Raw genomic sequence first — 15,171 nt, 5'->3', positions numbered from 1 at the left:
CTGAGTTCTAGTTGGTAGCACAGCGAGCCCTTTCCCAACTTCAGCGAGGGATCCAATCTGTCTACCCTACCTGCTTTGGGAGTGTAGAAGAAGAGAGAGGTCGCTGACCCTGGTGTGGAAAAAGTTCACCCTTTGTGTAAAGTGATTTCATCTTGGAACTATAAATACCCGCTGGGCCACCTTAGGGTTCGTGCTCGCTTCGGCAGCACATATACTAAAATTGGAACGATACAGAGAAGATTAGCATGGCCCCTGCGCAAGGATGACACGCAAATTCGTGAAGCGTTCCATATTTTGCTTCCCTCCCCTGGCATCCGCGTGTGGGGAAACTGAGGCTCCTGCCCTTGGGGAACCCGCGTGCCCCTCCCGCCACGTCCTCCGGGGCATCGCGTGGCCGGGCACGCTCCAGCGTGTCTCTGAGCCTCCTCCGGTGGGCGCAGGGGGTACCCCAGGTGGGCGCAGGGGGTCCTCCAGGTGGGCGCAGGCCGGGCCGCCAGGTGGGCGCAGGCGGGGCTTAGGGGGCACGGCCCTGACCCCTGGACAAGCCGCGCCAGCCCCCTGGCGCCCGCCCCGCGCGCGGACGCCCCCCAAGCCCCAGGCTCTCCACGGGCTGGTGACGCAGACTAGGAAGCAAATCCTCGTCCCAGGGGGCGCAGGGAGGAGCGCGCACCGGAGGGAGAAGGGCCCCGTAGTTGACACAGATCTGCCCTGGGGGGCTCACAGCTCCCGCCCCCCTCTGGGCTGCGCTCGGGGACCCTCCACGGGGACAGCATGGGAGCCGTCATGGGACGAGCCCAGCCGGGACGTCCCGCAGGCCCCGGCCGGCCCCAGACACGGGAAAGACCGGGAAGGACCGCAGGAAGCCCCGTGAAGGCAGGGACCCGGCCGGGAATGATGCGGCCACAGGCCAGGGACCCCCCAAGAACCCCCCGGGGACCCCCAAAGGCTGAAGAGGAAGAAGGAGCCTCCCAGAGCTTCACGGTTGCGCCGCAGGTTGAGTTTGGACTTGTGGCTCCCGGGGCTGGCAGATGACAAATTCCTGTGGTTTGGAGCCACAGGAGGGTACTAGGTGCTGGCACCCCAGGAAGCTCATGCCAGTGACTTTTGGGATAGTAGTCATCTGGGAGGGGGGGGGCCGGGGCTTGCACCCGGGACCTGGGAGGGGACGGCCGCCGCACCGTGTCCCCCCACACCGGCCTCGCACGTGGGGTGTCGCTCATGCAGCCCCGATGACCGGGACCCAAGCTTGTCCTGAGCACCCACGGTGCCCCCAGCACTGCCCCAAAGGAAGACCCCACAGCCGGAGACCAGAGCACCAGAAATTTATTGAACTCTCCACTTTTCCCAAAGCACAACGAGCCACACACACGGGAGGGCTGTCCCCCGGCCCTGATTTTGAGGGACACGCCGGGATGACCGGTGCGAGGACACCCCAAGGTAACAGGCAGGGGCAGGGCCGGGGGGGCAGAGGGAGGCGAGTGGGGCAGTCCGAGGGCAGAGGCTTCTGGCTGGAAGTCCCGACCTCCAGGATGCAGGGAGGAGGTGTGCAGAGCAGACAAAGCCCCAGGGGCCACCAGGCGAGAGCAGCGCACAGCCCAGGGCGGGGAAGACCAGCCTCCAGCACGAGCTTCTGTTCTAGGTTGTGGGGCACACGCACGCACACGCACGCACACGCACACACGACGTACCACTCCCGGAAAAGGGGCAGAGCCCCAGAGACACCCCCAATCCAACCCAAAAACTGGGAGGGGGGGTCAAGCAGGGAAGGGAACAAAGTCCCCCAATGTATCAGCTGGGGCAAGTTTTTGGTTTTTCTTCCCAAAAGGGAAACTTTAAAAATCTACAACAAATCATGCCAAATTCATTAAAAGTGATAAAAACCCAGCCTCTGCCTCCTTGCTCAGGCGCTGGGCCGCGCCGGGAAAGCAGAACGAAGGACGGGCCGGGCCGGGCCGCTCGCCGCGGGCGGTTACCTGGAGAGGCGATGGGCAGGGCCAGGTGAGGGGCGCCGCCCGCGGCAGCGAGTCTACAGGGACGAATCGTCACAATAACAAAGACGCTGCAGCAAATGGCACGGAGGTGTTGGCGCCGGGGAGGCCGCGGGGGCCGCCATCAGCTCCGCTGCTCCAGGTACGCGGACAGGAGCAGCCCGGGCGGCAGGAAGTCCAGGTGCCGGTTGCTGACCCTCATCTGCCTCTTGCCTTCCAGGTCCGCGCCTGCGAGGCCAAGGAGAGCGTCAGGGAACACGCTGCGGGGCCCAGGCTTCGGCCTCAGGCTAAGGGTGGCCCAGCCCCCGATCCCCCCTCCACCCCACACCTGAACAGCCAAGCGCCACCCAAGCTCCACCCGCTCCTGGCCTTTGGCGGGGCCATTGGGTCCCCCCCTAATCCCACCCTCCCTGTGTTCAGGTCACAGCTCAGCCCCCCAGAGAGGCACCCCCAGCACAGCCCCTCTGTCCTGAGTCTACGGGAACAAAGAGAAGTATGGGGGCTGCGAATCCACCAGGGGAGCAGGTAGGAGGAACCCCCCTGGGGTTGCCATGGGAACCGTCTCCCCAGCAACTCCAGGCATGAGGCGTAGATGAGGAGTGAGGACCCAATGGGGTACCCGCAGGGCCCTCCCTGGGGGCCTGTGTCCTGACACCTCCGTTGTAAAAGTGGGGACACAGGCCCCAGGAGGAGGGACATGTCACACGTGTGGCACAGTGGAGGGGGCTACGACTAAATAGAACCTTGCGTCTCCTCTGGGGGTCCCCGGATGTGCCACACAGGCCCCTCTCTCCCTGTGCCGTGAAGATGCTCAGCGAGGAGCACCTGTGCCCACAGCATCACCCAGCATGGAGGAGCCTCTGATGAATTAGTGCTCAGTCCCACTGCCAGCCCCATGCTCATGCCCCCCCCCCACCCGTGACTCTGGCCTCGGTTTCCCCAGGCTGCGGGCGGGGGGAGGGGCTCCTGCAGACCAGCGGCACTTACTGGCCGAGATGAGGTCCATGTACTGGCAGACGGCGTGAAGCAGGAGCCGCTCGAAGCTGGAGAGGAATGGACAGTAGGTGGCGGTGGGCCGGAGCCAGACCCCCGGCGGAGCCGACCGCGCTCACTCCCCCCAGTCACCTGTTGTCCAGCATGGCCGTGTACACGGCCTGGGGGGACACAGAAAAGAACCTCAGCAACCGCTCCTCCCAGGTCTCCAGCGTTGCCTGCAGGAGAAAAGGGCCCAGGGGTGAGGCCGGAGGTCACGCTGCAGACGAGCTGTCCAGGCCCCCTGCCCTGGGCAGCCTCTGCAGCCTCTGCAGCCCTACGTTCAAATGTGGCCTTTGACCTGCTCCCTGGGGCTACGTAACCCTTCCCAAAGATACCAGGACGGAGATAGCTCCATGCTACCCAACTCCTGTGCCTTCCCCCTGGTGAACTCCTACACATCCTCCAGGAACCCACCTGCATCGTCCCTGCCCCTCCCGCCCTCATGGAAAGCCCTTTCCGGGCCTGGTTCCTGCACTCTGGTCACACGGGTCTGTATCCTGCCTTGTCTCCACCACCACCACCTGCACTGCGTGACGTATCACCCATCACACCACCGCCAACTGAGAAGGTGAGAAAAGAAGGCCACGAGAAAGACCGAGCCGGCGGAGAAAGAGGAGGCCTGGACGGGTATTCACCATGGGGATGCGGCTCCGCTTGAGGACGGCTCTCAGACGCCGGCTGATGCGCTGGAAGCAGTCGCGGGGCGTGTAGGCCGGGTCCTCTACGGGATTTCCTTGCGTGGGGCACTGGCTGCAGCGAGCCTCTGGCCCGCCCACACAGGCCCCTCCCACCGGCCAGGCCCCGCCCACAGCCAGGCCCCGCCCACGCACCAGGCTCCTCCCACCGGCCCCAGGGCACCCACCACACACCAGGCTTTCTCCCACCTGCACTCAAGACCCCCCCCACACCAGGCTCCTCCCCACCCACCCATGGGCTCCGCCCACACACCAGGCTCCTCCCCCACTTGCCCCAGGCCCCGCCCCACCGGCCCAGGCCCCGCCCACAGCAAGCTCCTCTCCCACTGGCCCCAGGCCCCACCCACACCAGGCTCCGCCCACACACCAGGCTCCTCCCCCACTCGCCCCAGGCCCCACCCCACCGGGCCAGGCCCCACCCACACAGCAGGCTCCTCCCCCACTGGCCCCAGGCTCCGCCCACACACAAGGCTCCTCCCCCACTGGCCCCAGGCTCCGCCCACACAAGGCTCCGCCCACACTGGCCCCAGGCTCCGCCCACACAAGGCTCCGCCCACACTGGCCCCAGGCTCCGCCCATACAGGCTCCTCCCCCACCGGCCCCAGGCTCCGCCCACACACGGGTTCCGCCCACACACAGGCTCCTCCCCCACTGGCCCCAGGCTCCGCCCACACACCAGGCTCTCTCCCACCTGCCCTCAAGCACCCCCCACACCAGGCTCTTTCTCACCCATCTCCAGGCCCCGCCCACATGCCAGGCTCCTCCCACCCACGCATGGGCTCCGCCCCCATGCCAGACTCCTCCCACCCGGACTCCTCCCCACCTGCCCCAGGCCCCGCCCCACAGGCTCCTCCCCACCCACACCAGGCCCCGCCCACATCCCAGGCTCCTCCCCTCAGCCCGGCCCCGCCCAGAACACGACGGGCCAGGCCCCGCCATCCAGCCCTGGGGGGACCCCCCAACCTCCTGTGTAGGCCCGCACCTCTCCTGCGGTCCTCCCCGCGGCCAGGCCCCCTCCTCCGCGCCTTGCTCTTGCCCTCATCCTCCAGGTAGCGGAGAACCCTTTCCTGCTCCTCCCCGGAGCGGTTCATGAAGTCATTCCAGACCTAGGAGAGGCGGGCAGGACCTGGGCTAAGGACTGCGCGTCCCCAGCCTCGGGTTCCCCACTCGGCGGCGTGCAGACGGCCACAGCGCATGGACACACCCCTGGGGGGCGCGGCTGCCCCTGGGGGGACCTGCTGTCTGGGCGGGGCATGGACAGCGGCCAAATCCGCCCCCGGGGACTCCTTCATTCCCAGTGATGGGCAGATGCCCCAGGAGTGCTGGGAAGTCCCGGGGTGCCCAGGGAGCGCTGGCTTGGGCCGGGGACCCCGGGGGAAACGGCTGGTCAAGGGACCAGAGGGGGAGGATCGGCAGGGCCAGGTGTGGCGGTGGAGCAAGGATGGGGGAGGCGCCAGGGGGCCCGGGCCCCACCTCCACGTAGGTCTCATTGCTGCAGGCCTCTGCGAAGATGCCGGGTGCTGCCGGGGGGGCCAGGTCCCCATCGTCCAGGCCAGCTGTGCCCCCGTCTGTCTCCAGCAGGGTTAGGAGGTACTGGGCTAGATGGAAACAGAGGGTCTCTGGGCTGGGGGGCTGGCACAGGGGCCCCCCAGTCTCCACAGAAAGCCGAGAGCCGTCTTTCCACCCTGGCCTCTGTATCGGGGCCCTCCAGTCTCCCCACGTCCCCGCTCCTGCCGTCCTCCCCAGAAGGCACAGACACCACGGAGCCTGCACCCCCGGAGCGCCTACTTCTCCCCGGCTTGTCGAACTCCTCCGCGTCTTTGAAAACCCAAGCTCCAATGCCCAGAGCTCCTTACGGCCCAGCGGCAGCGTGGCCCAGCTCAGGGTCAGACGCGCGGCCAAAGCAGCAGATGATGCCAACACACACAGCGTCCTCACCGAGGACCCCCAGGAGGTGCCCCCAAGCCCTGCTCACTGTTCTCTAGGCGCTGGAGGCTCTTCCGCCCCTTGGCCTTGGGCACGAGGTCTGAGTTCCGCACAGCCTGGTTGATGAAGTGCTGCTTCCGCTTGGAGGCTGACAGCCTCTTCACCTGGGAGCCAGCTAGAGCGGGCAGGCAGCCCGGAAGGGGCCTGTGGGCCGGGGTTGGGTAGGGAGGCAGGCCTCAGAGCCCCGCTGTCGCCCCGGGCCGTGGGCGACACCTGCTCGCTTTCCCTCGGCAACGGGGAGCTCTCTAGACCCTCAACATTTCGCTTTGGGGTCACACCACCCTCGAGGCCCAGACCGTTGTGATGACAAATGAGTAACCCGGGGTCCGGAGAAGAGAACCACTGGCCCGGACGCACGTAGTGGGTGGGTGGCCACGGGAAGCTCCCCTCCTTCCCCCCAACCAGGCTCCCAGGCCCTAACCGCCCCTGCCGGCTGAGCTCCGGGATTGGGCGCGCCCTCCTCTGGGAGTTTCTCAAGAGACCTCGCAGGCCCCCAGGAGTCCAGAGGCAGTGCCCACGCCCGTGCGCCTCAAATCCCCGGCCCCGGCAGTGGGCCCAGCGGCAGGGCTGGGCGGCCGCGCGGAGCTAATCTGCCCTCCTCCGAGCAAACGGCCTTAATTGTGGAGATGGATTAGCGGCTTGGCCAGGCCACCCACCGGGCCCGGCGCGGCGGGGGGGCGCTACGTGGACGCCCTGGCAGGTGAGCGCGGCCTCCCCGCGCCCCAGCACGCCGCACCCACCCAGCGGCGCCCCAGGTGACACCTCACGGCTCTGCTTCTGATCGGCGGACGTTCAGCGCCCCTGGTAAGCGCCCACCCCGCCCACCGCACCGTGAGCCCCACGCGGACGCTCACGGCCCTGCCACCACGCAGGATCCCTCTCCGCGGCATCCCACGGTCCCAAGACTGAGTAGAACCCAGAGTCCAAATACCCGCCAGACTCTCCTGGTCCCCGAAGCTCGCAGGACACAAACTAAACACAGAAGCGTGGCCTGTCCCTTCCAAACCATGGAACTCCAGGGCAGTGGGGACGAGGGGGCTTGGAACACGCGTGGAGCATCCACAGCTGCGTGTGTGTCCTGGACGGAAAGGCCCTCATGGGGAACAAGCAAACAGGCTGCTGGGACCCGCGCCGCCAGGCCGGGGGTGGGGGATGTGGGCCCCGTGGCACTATCACCAGGAGCACACAGGCAGGGGCACCGGTCGGCTCAGAGCCTGGAATCTCAGCCCCGAGTTCAAATCCCTGCGAGGACGCTTTGCTGTGCAGCCTGGAGCTTCAGCTCCCTCTGCACCGTGAGGATTAAGAACAGCCTCTGTAGGGGCCCGTGGGTCTGGAAAGGGCCCTGAGAGCTGGGGGGGGGGCAGGTCGGGCACCCTCCCCCACGGACCCCGGCACAACCGGCTTGGTGTCCTCCTGAGGTGGGGAGCTCACCCCCTATTGCTCCCAGCCTCGTCCCTGGATTGAAAGTTCACTGTCTCTTGCAGACTTGCCACAGAGGCACTAAGCCGAGACCCCACGGTCTCCACGAAGGCAGCTGCGTCAGGACGAGGCAAATCAAGTCAGCACAGAGCCAGCGAGTGAGAGCTGCCTCCCTGAGGCCCGGGCACCCCCACCACGAGAGCTGGACGGAGTCCAGGACGGCAGCCTGGCCGGGCCGATAACAGTCCGCATCCGGGGGGGGGGCTATCGGGCGCTGTCAGGGCCCGGCTGAGCCCTCGGGTTGTGGGGCTGTGACCCTGGTGGCTCCCCACAGCCTCGGGCCTGCGGCAGGGCCAGGACCCGGCCCATCTGAGCAGGTGCACTGCCCTCCAGCCCCCCTGAGCCCACGGAGTCCTGTGGGGGCCCCTCAGGCCGCCCTCCAGCTAAGACCAGCCGGGCCCTCCCCTGCTCTGCCACCACGCGTGGCTCCCACACCCCCCAGGGCCAACCAGCGCTGCCCCCATCATGTGAACACAGGGGTCTGGGCCAGGCACCCGCGCGGGGGCCTCATGCCCTGAGCCGAGCCCTGGAATCGGGGTCCTGCCGCCAGCTCAGGCTTGCCCACTTGAACCAGATTCCATCAGAAGACAAGAAATGCGGCCTCTGGGGCCCTGTGCGGGTCCTGGATCCCCAATCAAGAGAGCGAGGACGTGGGAGTGGGCAGGGCAGAGGCAGCAGCCCTTGGTCCCAGGAGATGAGATGTGCAATGACGGTTGAGGGTTCTCTGCTGCAGACACAGGGGCCCCCTCACTGTGCCTCACCCCCCCCCAGAACAGTCTGCCCCAGGGCCTTTGCACATGCTGAGCCTGCTGCCTCAAGCACACCCCAGCACCTCTGGGGCTGCTAAATGGCACCGCCCTGCTCCTGCCCAACCTAATCAGCTGGTCGGTCCACGTCTGTTTACTCCTTAGCCCCTGCCTCCCACACTAGACACTCAGGCGGGCTGTGCCCCCAGCCCCTGCCCGAGTGGCCGGTCCACCTGTTTCCCATGCCACCCGGAGAGACCAGTTTACAGATGGGGGAACTGGGGACCCACGGGGCTCAGGAAATGTCTGCTGTGTCCAGTGAGGGAGGACAGGCCCAAGGCGGAAACAGAGGCTCCATCGGGTTGGGTCTGGGGGGAACAGGCCCCCTTGCCTCCCCCAGTTCTGTTCCCTGCAGGCTGCGGAGCGAGGCCTTCTGTCACCTGCTGTCTTGGCCTAACACGTACCTTCTGTGGTGCCGCTCCCCCCCCACCCCAGGAAGAGGCGAGAGAGGAACCTATTTCCCGAAGCAGGAAACCGAGGAGGGAGGGCTCAGCGCCCAGAGGTGACTCAGGCTGGGGTGGGGCCAACTGGGGCCCCCAGCAGTGACCACACCCCTGGGGGACACACAGAGGTGAGGTGAGGGAGCTCCGGTGGGGACCCACGGGAGGCTGACACTCTCTCTGGATGGGGGAGGCCCCTCAAAGGAAGGTAAACACCCACATGGGTAGAGACCCACATGGCTTCTGGGGAGAGACCCAGGACAAGGAAGCAATAATGAAACAAAGTACTAAAATGTTTCAGTCGATCCTTAAGGAAGCGGATGCTGCCAGGGCACCTGGGTGGCTCAGCTGGTTGAGCCTCTGACTGGCTCGGGTCAGGGCCCTGGGACCAGCCCCACGCAGGCTCCCTGCTCAGCTCAGCGGGGCGTCTGCCTCTCTGTCTCCCCCTCCGCTCCCCCCCGCCCCCCCCCCCCCCCCCGCACACTCTTCCTCTCCCAAATACATAACATCTTAAAAAAAAAAAAAAAAGAATGGATGCTCCGTTCTGCCGGGTGCAGGACCCTAGAGCCCTAGCGCTCCCCCCGCATCCCAGCTATTCTGAGGAGAGGCCGCTATTCTATCTCATTTTACAGAGGAGGAAACTGAGGCACGGAAGGTGGCGTCAACTGCCCTGACAGCCGGGCCAGCCCACGGAGGACGCAGCCCTGTCCTTGCCCCCCGCCCACTCCCCAAACCAGGACCACAGGGCGGATGGCCCGGGACACCCTGATTAGCCGGGAACCTGCCCTGAGCCCACTGGGGTCTGAACCCAGAGTGGGTGGCTCCCCCGCTTGCGCTCCTGCCCACCCAGGTTTTAAGCACCCCCCCCCACGCACACCTAATCTGTTAAGTCCTCGCATATGAACAAAGAGCCCCGTGCGCTCCGGGGTGGGGGGCTGAGAATCCCCACAGGTAAGCGCAGGCCGGCGTGGGGGGCAGGCCCAGGGCGCCGGGAGGGTTTCCGGGTCCACCCGGGGGCCGCACCTCGGACCCCAGCAGGCGGCCCGGGCCAGGGGATCCAACCCACCCCCCGCCCCCAGCGAGTGCACACCCGGCACGTGGTGGGGGGCCCTCTGGCCCCCTCGGGCCTGCCAGCGCGCAAACGGGCTGTGCTCCCTCTGCCCAAACACCGGGTGGCAACCAACCCCCACCCCCAGCCCTCCGGCCCGGGTCCCCCAAGGAAAAGGGGCGGGGCGGCCCAGGCTGCAGGCAGACAGCAGGGGAGAGGGGAGCGCAGGGGTGCTGGAGGCCCAGGAGGCTCGGCCCGCCCGCCCCGCCGCGCTCACAGCGTCCGCCGCCCGCCCGGGGGGCTTCCCACCGCCGCCGCCGCCTCCTCCGAGCCGCCCTCCGGGTTCTCCAGCGCGACCATGGCCTGGCTGCTGTTGTCGCCGCCGCCCGGCAGGGCCTTCTCGCGGCCGTGCAGGAAGTGACGGGCGCCCAGGGGCGGGCCGGGGCGGAGCCTGCGGGCTGGACGCGGCGGGCGGGGGCCCAGGCCACGGTGCCTGCAGATCGCCGGCCACCGGCGGGGGATGGGGGGCACTCAGCCCCCAGGAACAGGCGGGGAAACTGAGGCCGGAGGCGCGTGATGCCTGCCCCCGAGGCCGGGCCGGATAGCTAGCAAGGAGGGGACATCCGTGTCGGAGGCAGGGGTCAGCTGGCGCGGCCCGAGCCCCAGCCCCGCACCACCAGCCCCTCCCCGAGCCTGGACGGCGCGGCTCAGTTTACTCATCTCTAAACATAAGCCACCAGCTCCCACCCCCTTTCACCCTCAAGGACCCGTAACAAGTGCTGCCCCCCCCGGGGTGAGTGGGGCCCAGTGATGGGCTCTGAGGGTGCAGCAGTGACCAAGACAGAGTGGGGAGGGAAGAGGAGCTCTCGGAGGGAAGGGACTGGCAAGCAGCGGCAACAGCCAGTGCAAAGGCCCTGAGGCACCCAGAGTGACCAGAGCAGGGGGCTGAGTGAGCCCCAGGGGGACCGAGGTAGACGGCGGGGCGTGCACCCGTGAGCCTGGTGCCCCTGTGACGGGAGGTCTGGTTTTTGTTCAGAGGCAACGGGGAGCTATGGGAGGGCTTAGAGAAGAGAATTAAGTCTGCTGCGGAATCTAGAACCCACCCTTCCGCCTACATGAAAGGTGGGGAACCGGGACCCTGCGAAGCAACACCCCAGGGATAGGAGCTGCCACAGGCGGCCTGTTGGAAATGGTGCAGGACCCGTGACCCCATCGCTTTTGCAAATAAAGAGCAACAAGTAAGGAGCATGAGGAGGAGGAACCATTGAAGGACCCCGAAAAGCACCTGCTGTGTGATGTCACTCCTGGGGCGAAGTCAAAGAAATCGGAGTTGATGGGAATCCAGGGAGAAGGCACCCTGCGGAGCGAGCAGGGCAGGGGTGCTGGGGGCCGGGAGTGTCTGTCCCTGCTCTGGCCCCCGGCCACCAACTGCTCAGTAGATGTGCTCCCTCTGGGGATGGGGGGGCGGCCGCAGCTTCTGGAGCCTCCCTGCCGGGCGCCTGTGCCCTACCCAGCACCCCCTGCCCCGGCCGCCGCCTGCCCAGGAGCTGTGCTGCCTCTGCTCCCCACAGCCCTGCCTCAAGGCTCCAGCCACCTGCTGAGTGCCCCCCCCACTGCCTTAGGCCCACCCAACAGTCTCCCCCAGAATTCCTGCCTCCGGGCAACCTTGCGTCTCCCCATCCTAACCGTTCCTTTTTCTCAGGCCAGGCTCTTACGCCCCCCACCCCTGACTGATGTGCTTCCGTGCCCCTGTGTGTCTCCCCGCTCCTCCCTTCCCCACCTCTTAGGTGCGTTTTCGTCACCGGTTGGCATCTCTGCCTGGGCGGTACTCGGTGAGGGCCGGACATCCTGGCAAGCGGGCACGTTCCGCAGGTGCTACGTGTCTGGGTGCGGGTTTGGGGTCTACGGTCCTTGCAAACTGCTCTCTGCCGGGTTCCTACCCCCAGGGCCACCAGGGCCCATGTCACCACTGCCCGTGTCCCCAGGGCCAGTGTCTGCCGGTGCTGGTTAGGTGGGAGGCAGTGAGTCCTAGTGAGGCTGAGTTTCAAGACCAGGCGTCTTCTAACCGCGGGATCCTGGGGAGCCCTGCCCAGCTCGGAGCACCCCTCCCCCGGCTCTGCAGCGCCCATCCTGCAGCCTCCACCGGGGCCGGCCTCACCACCAGCCACGGCCCTCCCATCTGGACCCCCAGCCACTTGCAAGGTCAAAGTCGTCACCACTCTTGTCTCTGTGCTCTGGTCCGGGCTGCCTGCCCGTCCTGAGTGTCCCCGTCCAGTTAGGATGGTCCTTCCAGGGCCCACGGAGGCCTCCAGGCGGCTCACCCCTCTCCCCCTCTCCTGCGGCCCCCCAGCCCCTCCTCCAGCCTGTCCCCTCCTGTGCAAGGAGAGGACGGAAAGGGGGAGACGTTTGCTGTGCAAAGGAGTGGACGGCGCGGGAAGGAGAGGGCGTGTCCAGCAGGGCTGGAGAGGTGGGGACACCGCGGGGAGCCCGGTATAAACTCCGGCGGGGGGGGGGGGGGGGGGGGGGGGGGGGCTGCGACGGATCACAGAAGCTGCCCAGCCCTGCGGAGTCGCCCTCCAGACCCGGGGCGCGGCCAGGAGGGAGAGGGCAGCGAAGCCATGCGCGCCGCGGCGGCCACGGCGGCCCCCAACGCGTCCTGGTGGGCGCTGGCCAACGCCACGGGCTGCCCAGGCTGCGGGCACCAATGCCTCGGACGACCGGGCCCTGAGCTGCGGCTGCTGGACGCCTGACTCGTGCCCCTCTTCTTCGCCGCGCTGGTGCTGCTCGGCCTGGCAGGGAACTCTCTGGTCCTTTTCTGTCATCTGCCGCCACAAGCAGATGTGGACGGTGACCAACTTTTACATAGGTGAGCGCCAGAGCGCTGCGCGGAGCCCGCCTGCCACGCGGGGGTCCCCGGGGGGGAGAGGCCGGCGCCCGCCCACCGGCCCCGCACCGCTGACCGCCGACCCGTTATCTTGGGCGGGAGCCCCAGAACTGTGCGCCCAAGGGTCCCGGGCCGGGCAGTTAAGGCGGGTTTGGGGGGTTGGAGGATGGCCCTGCCGCTTGAGAAGGTGTCGGGTTAGAATGCGGTTCTTGTAACACCGCGTGCACTGAACAAAAGTAGGGGGCGGGGCTGCGGGACCCCAGGTGCAACCCTTGCCCCTGGCTCCGTCCACACATTCGAGGAAGGGCTGGGCCACCTGGCACAGGTGAGTGTCGGTGTCCTGTGCTCTGTGGTGACGTGTGGGCCACCCTCACTGTCTCCGAAGGGGTGAAGGGTAGGGGGCAGGTGTTGAAGCTCAGCCTGGCGGGGCCGCCCAGGCAGGCTCAGCAGGGCGGACTGACCCTGGACGGCGCCCCAAATCCTCTACCCTAGGTCACTGCAGGGGTGGGGGGGGACCAGGGGGCAGGGCCCGGGGGGCTGCGCTGGGAGCCCTGGGCGGCTGAGGTGCCCCGCTCGTTCCCTGCCTGCAGCCAATTTGGCGGCCACGGACGTGACCTTCCTGCTGTGCTGCGTGCCCTTCACGGCCTTGCTCTACCCGCTGCCCGCCTGGGTGCTGGGCGACTTCATGTGCAAGTTCGTCAACTACATGCAGCAGGTGCGCAGCCGGGGCGCCCCCCCGGAGTCCAGGGGTGGGGCCGGGGCGGCCGGGAGCCCGAGCGGGTGAGAGGGAGGAGGCCCCGCAGGTGGGGAGATGCAGACCGGGATGCGGGTGACGGGGCGCGAGTGCCCGCGGTCCTAGCGTGGCTCTGCGTCTCCCCGCCTCACCCCAGGCCCCAGCGGACCTCAAGCCTCCACCCTCTCCTGCCCCAGCAAACTTGCCAGGATAGCCCGTGTGGGCCTGAGTGGACACGCGTGGGGAGCCGCAGGGCGGGCGCAGGCAGGGGGGCCGACCCCACACGGGGCCAATCGCCCAGCTCTCTGGCGCTCGCAGGTCTCCGTGCAGGCCACGGGCGCCACCCTGACGGCCATGAGCGTGGACCGCTGGTACGTGACCGTGTTCCCGCTGCGCGCCCTGCACCGCCGCTCGCCCCGCCTGGCTCTGGCGGTCAGCCTGGGCATCTGGGTGGGTGAGTGCAGCGCGCGGGCGCACGGGTGGCAAGACGTGTTGCTGCTGGGCGCGCCCCAACGGCCCCTCTCCGGCCCCTCTCCCGGCCTGGGGCGCGTGCATCTGGGGCGTGGGCTCAACCGTGCTCCCTGCAAAGGTGAGCCCCTGGGGGCGCGCGCCTGGGGGGCGCCCGGTGTCGCTGCGGGGAGAGGCCCCTGGGGAGCCATGGGGGGACCCCCGGGCGCCCCTCGTCCCTCCGGCAAGGTGTTCAAGCTGCCCGGTGACCCAGGCTCCGCGACTGTGTGGGCGCCCGTGCTGGCTCTGCACCGCCTCTCGCCGGGGCCCCGCACCTGCTGCAGTGAGGCCTTCCCCAGCCGGGCCCTGGAGCGCGCCTTCGCGCTCTACAACCCGTTGGCGCTCTCCCTGCTGCCGCTGGCCGCCACCTGTGCCTGCTCCGGGGCCGTGCTGCGCCACCTGGGCAGGTGTGCGGCTGCGCGGGCCGGGGGAGGGGCATGCGGAGGAGGGGGGGGGGGGCCGGGCAACGTGGGAGACCGTGCGCGGGTCCTTGGGGAGGCTCCTGGGGGGGGGCCGCGCTAGCGTCTGATCCCCGGGTGGTGAGTTCAAGCCCCGCTCGGGGCACGGAGCTCGCTTTAAAAAATCATAATAAGTGAACCAATAAAAAAAACAAATTTATATAAAAAAATAGAGAATAAAATAAATAAAAAATCATACTAAGTGAAAAGAAAGGAGAGGAGAGGAGAGGAGGTGCAGGGGAGCCCCGCAGCGCGCCTCCACCTTGCCTCCTCCCTCCTCCCTCCGCCGCAGGGGCAGCTGCTGGCACAGCGGGCGGGCGGGCGCCCTGCGCGCCGGGTCTCCGGGTCTCCGGCTGGTGGCCGCCGGGGTCCTGCTCTCCGCCGCCTGCTGGGGCCCGATCCAGCTGTTCCTGGTGCTGCAGGCGCTGCGCCCCGCCGGCGCCTGGCACCCGCGCAGCTCCGCGGCTTAGCGCTCAAGATCTGGGCGCACTGCCCGTCCCCCAGCAACTCGGCGCTGAACCCGCTGCTCCCCGCCGTCCTGGGCTCGCACTTCCGCCAGGCCTTCGGCGGGGTCTGCCCCTGCGCCCCTCGGCGGCCCCTCGCCCCCTCACCCCCGCCCGCGGAGCTGCTCCGCCTGGGCGCGCCCCCAGCCCCCGGGGGCCGGGGAGCAGAGCGAGCGTCCCCAGGGCGCCCTGGGGTAGAGCTGGGCCCCTCCCAACAGGTGCTGCCCGGACAGCAGCTGCTACCGTGCGGTTGCCCTGCGCGTCCTTTCTGTGCCACACAACCCTACTGAGGACGTCCTGTCCCCGCCAAGGCTCCGCACCAACTCGCTGGCCCGCTTGCTGCTGCGACACTGCAAGGCCTTACCTCTGTGTTTCCTGAAATTGGAGGCAATGCCGGGGACACCCCACTCTCCGGAACTTTCCCTCCAAAGCACCCCTAGACATTCTGTCCACGCTGCCTGCAACTGTGACTCTGTGAGCTCCATCCCGTCTTCAGATGTATTAAAACGTGAACACCGTGTGCGTGTTTTTTTTTTTTTTAAGATTTTATTTATTTATCCACAAGACACACACACAGAGAGAGAGAGAGGCCGAGACACAGGCAGAGGG

The 15,171-nt window shown here is 67.6% G+C and overlaps 2 protein-coding genes and 1 non-coding gene across 3 annotated transcripts; 2 read left to right on the top strand and 1 right to left on the bottom strand.

The window, feature by feature from the left end:
* The first annotated feature begins 190 nt into the window (after window positions 1-190).
* LOC112935652 (U6 spliceosomal RNA) lies at window positions 191-297 on the top strand. The gene has a single exon (XR_003238201.1). It is a non-coding gene; the product is annotated as a U6 spliceosomal RNA (small nuclear RNA).
* A 1,008-nt stretch (window positions 298-1,305) lies between these two features.
* Window positions 1,306-9,904, bottom strand: R3HDM4 (R3H domain containing 4). Its single transcript, XM_026019208.2, has 8 exons — window positions 9,755-9,904; window positions 5,694-5,848; window positions 5,192-5,316; window positions 4,701-4,824; window positions 3,659-3,744; window positions 3,114-3,199; window positions 2,976-3,031; window positions 1,306-2,216 (listed from the first exon to the last, which is right to left on the bottom strand). The coding sequence occupies exons 1-8, from the start codon at window positions 9,835-9,837 to the stop codon at window positions 2,113-2,115; spliced, it is 819 nt and encodes a 272-aa protein (XP_025874993.1). The 5' UTR covers window positions 9,838-9,904; the 3' UTR covers window positions 1,306-2,112.
* A 2,135-nt stretch (window positions 9,905-12,039) lies between these two features.
* On the top strand, window positions 12,040-14,880 carry KISS1R (KISS1 receptor). Its single transcript, XM_072722061.1, is given in 8 exon segments — window positions 12,040-12,293; window positions 12,295-12,343; window positions 12,952-13,076; window positions 13,413-14,020; window positions 14,303-14,408; window positions 14,410-14,524; window positions 14,527-14,669; window positions 14,671-14,880. Coding segments are annotated over 8 exon segments (1,434 nt in total). The 5' UTR covers window positions 12,040-12,095; the 3' UTR covers window positions 14,761-14,880.
* The last annotated feature ends 291 nt before the right edge of the window (window positions 14,881-15,171 follow it).

The sequence above is a fragment of the Vulpes vulpes genome, chromosome 9 (genome assembly GCF_048418805.1).
Source record: "Vulpes vulpes isolate BD-2025 chromosome 9, VulVul3, whole genome shotgun sequence".
NCBI classification, from domain to species: Eukaryota; Metazoa; Chordata; class Mammalia; order Carnivora; family Canidae; genus Vulpes; species Vulpes vulpes.
This window is presented reverse-complemented; position numbering and strand designations above follow the sequence as displayed.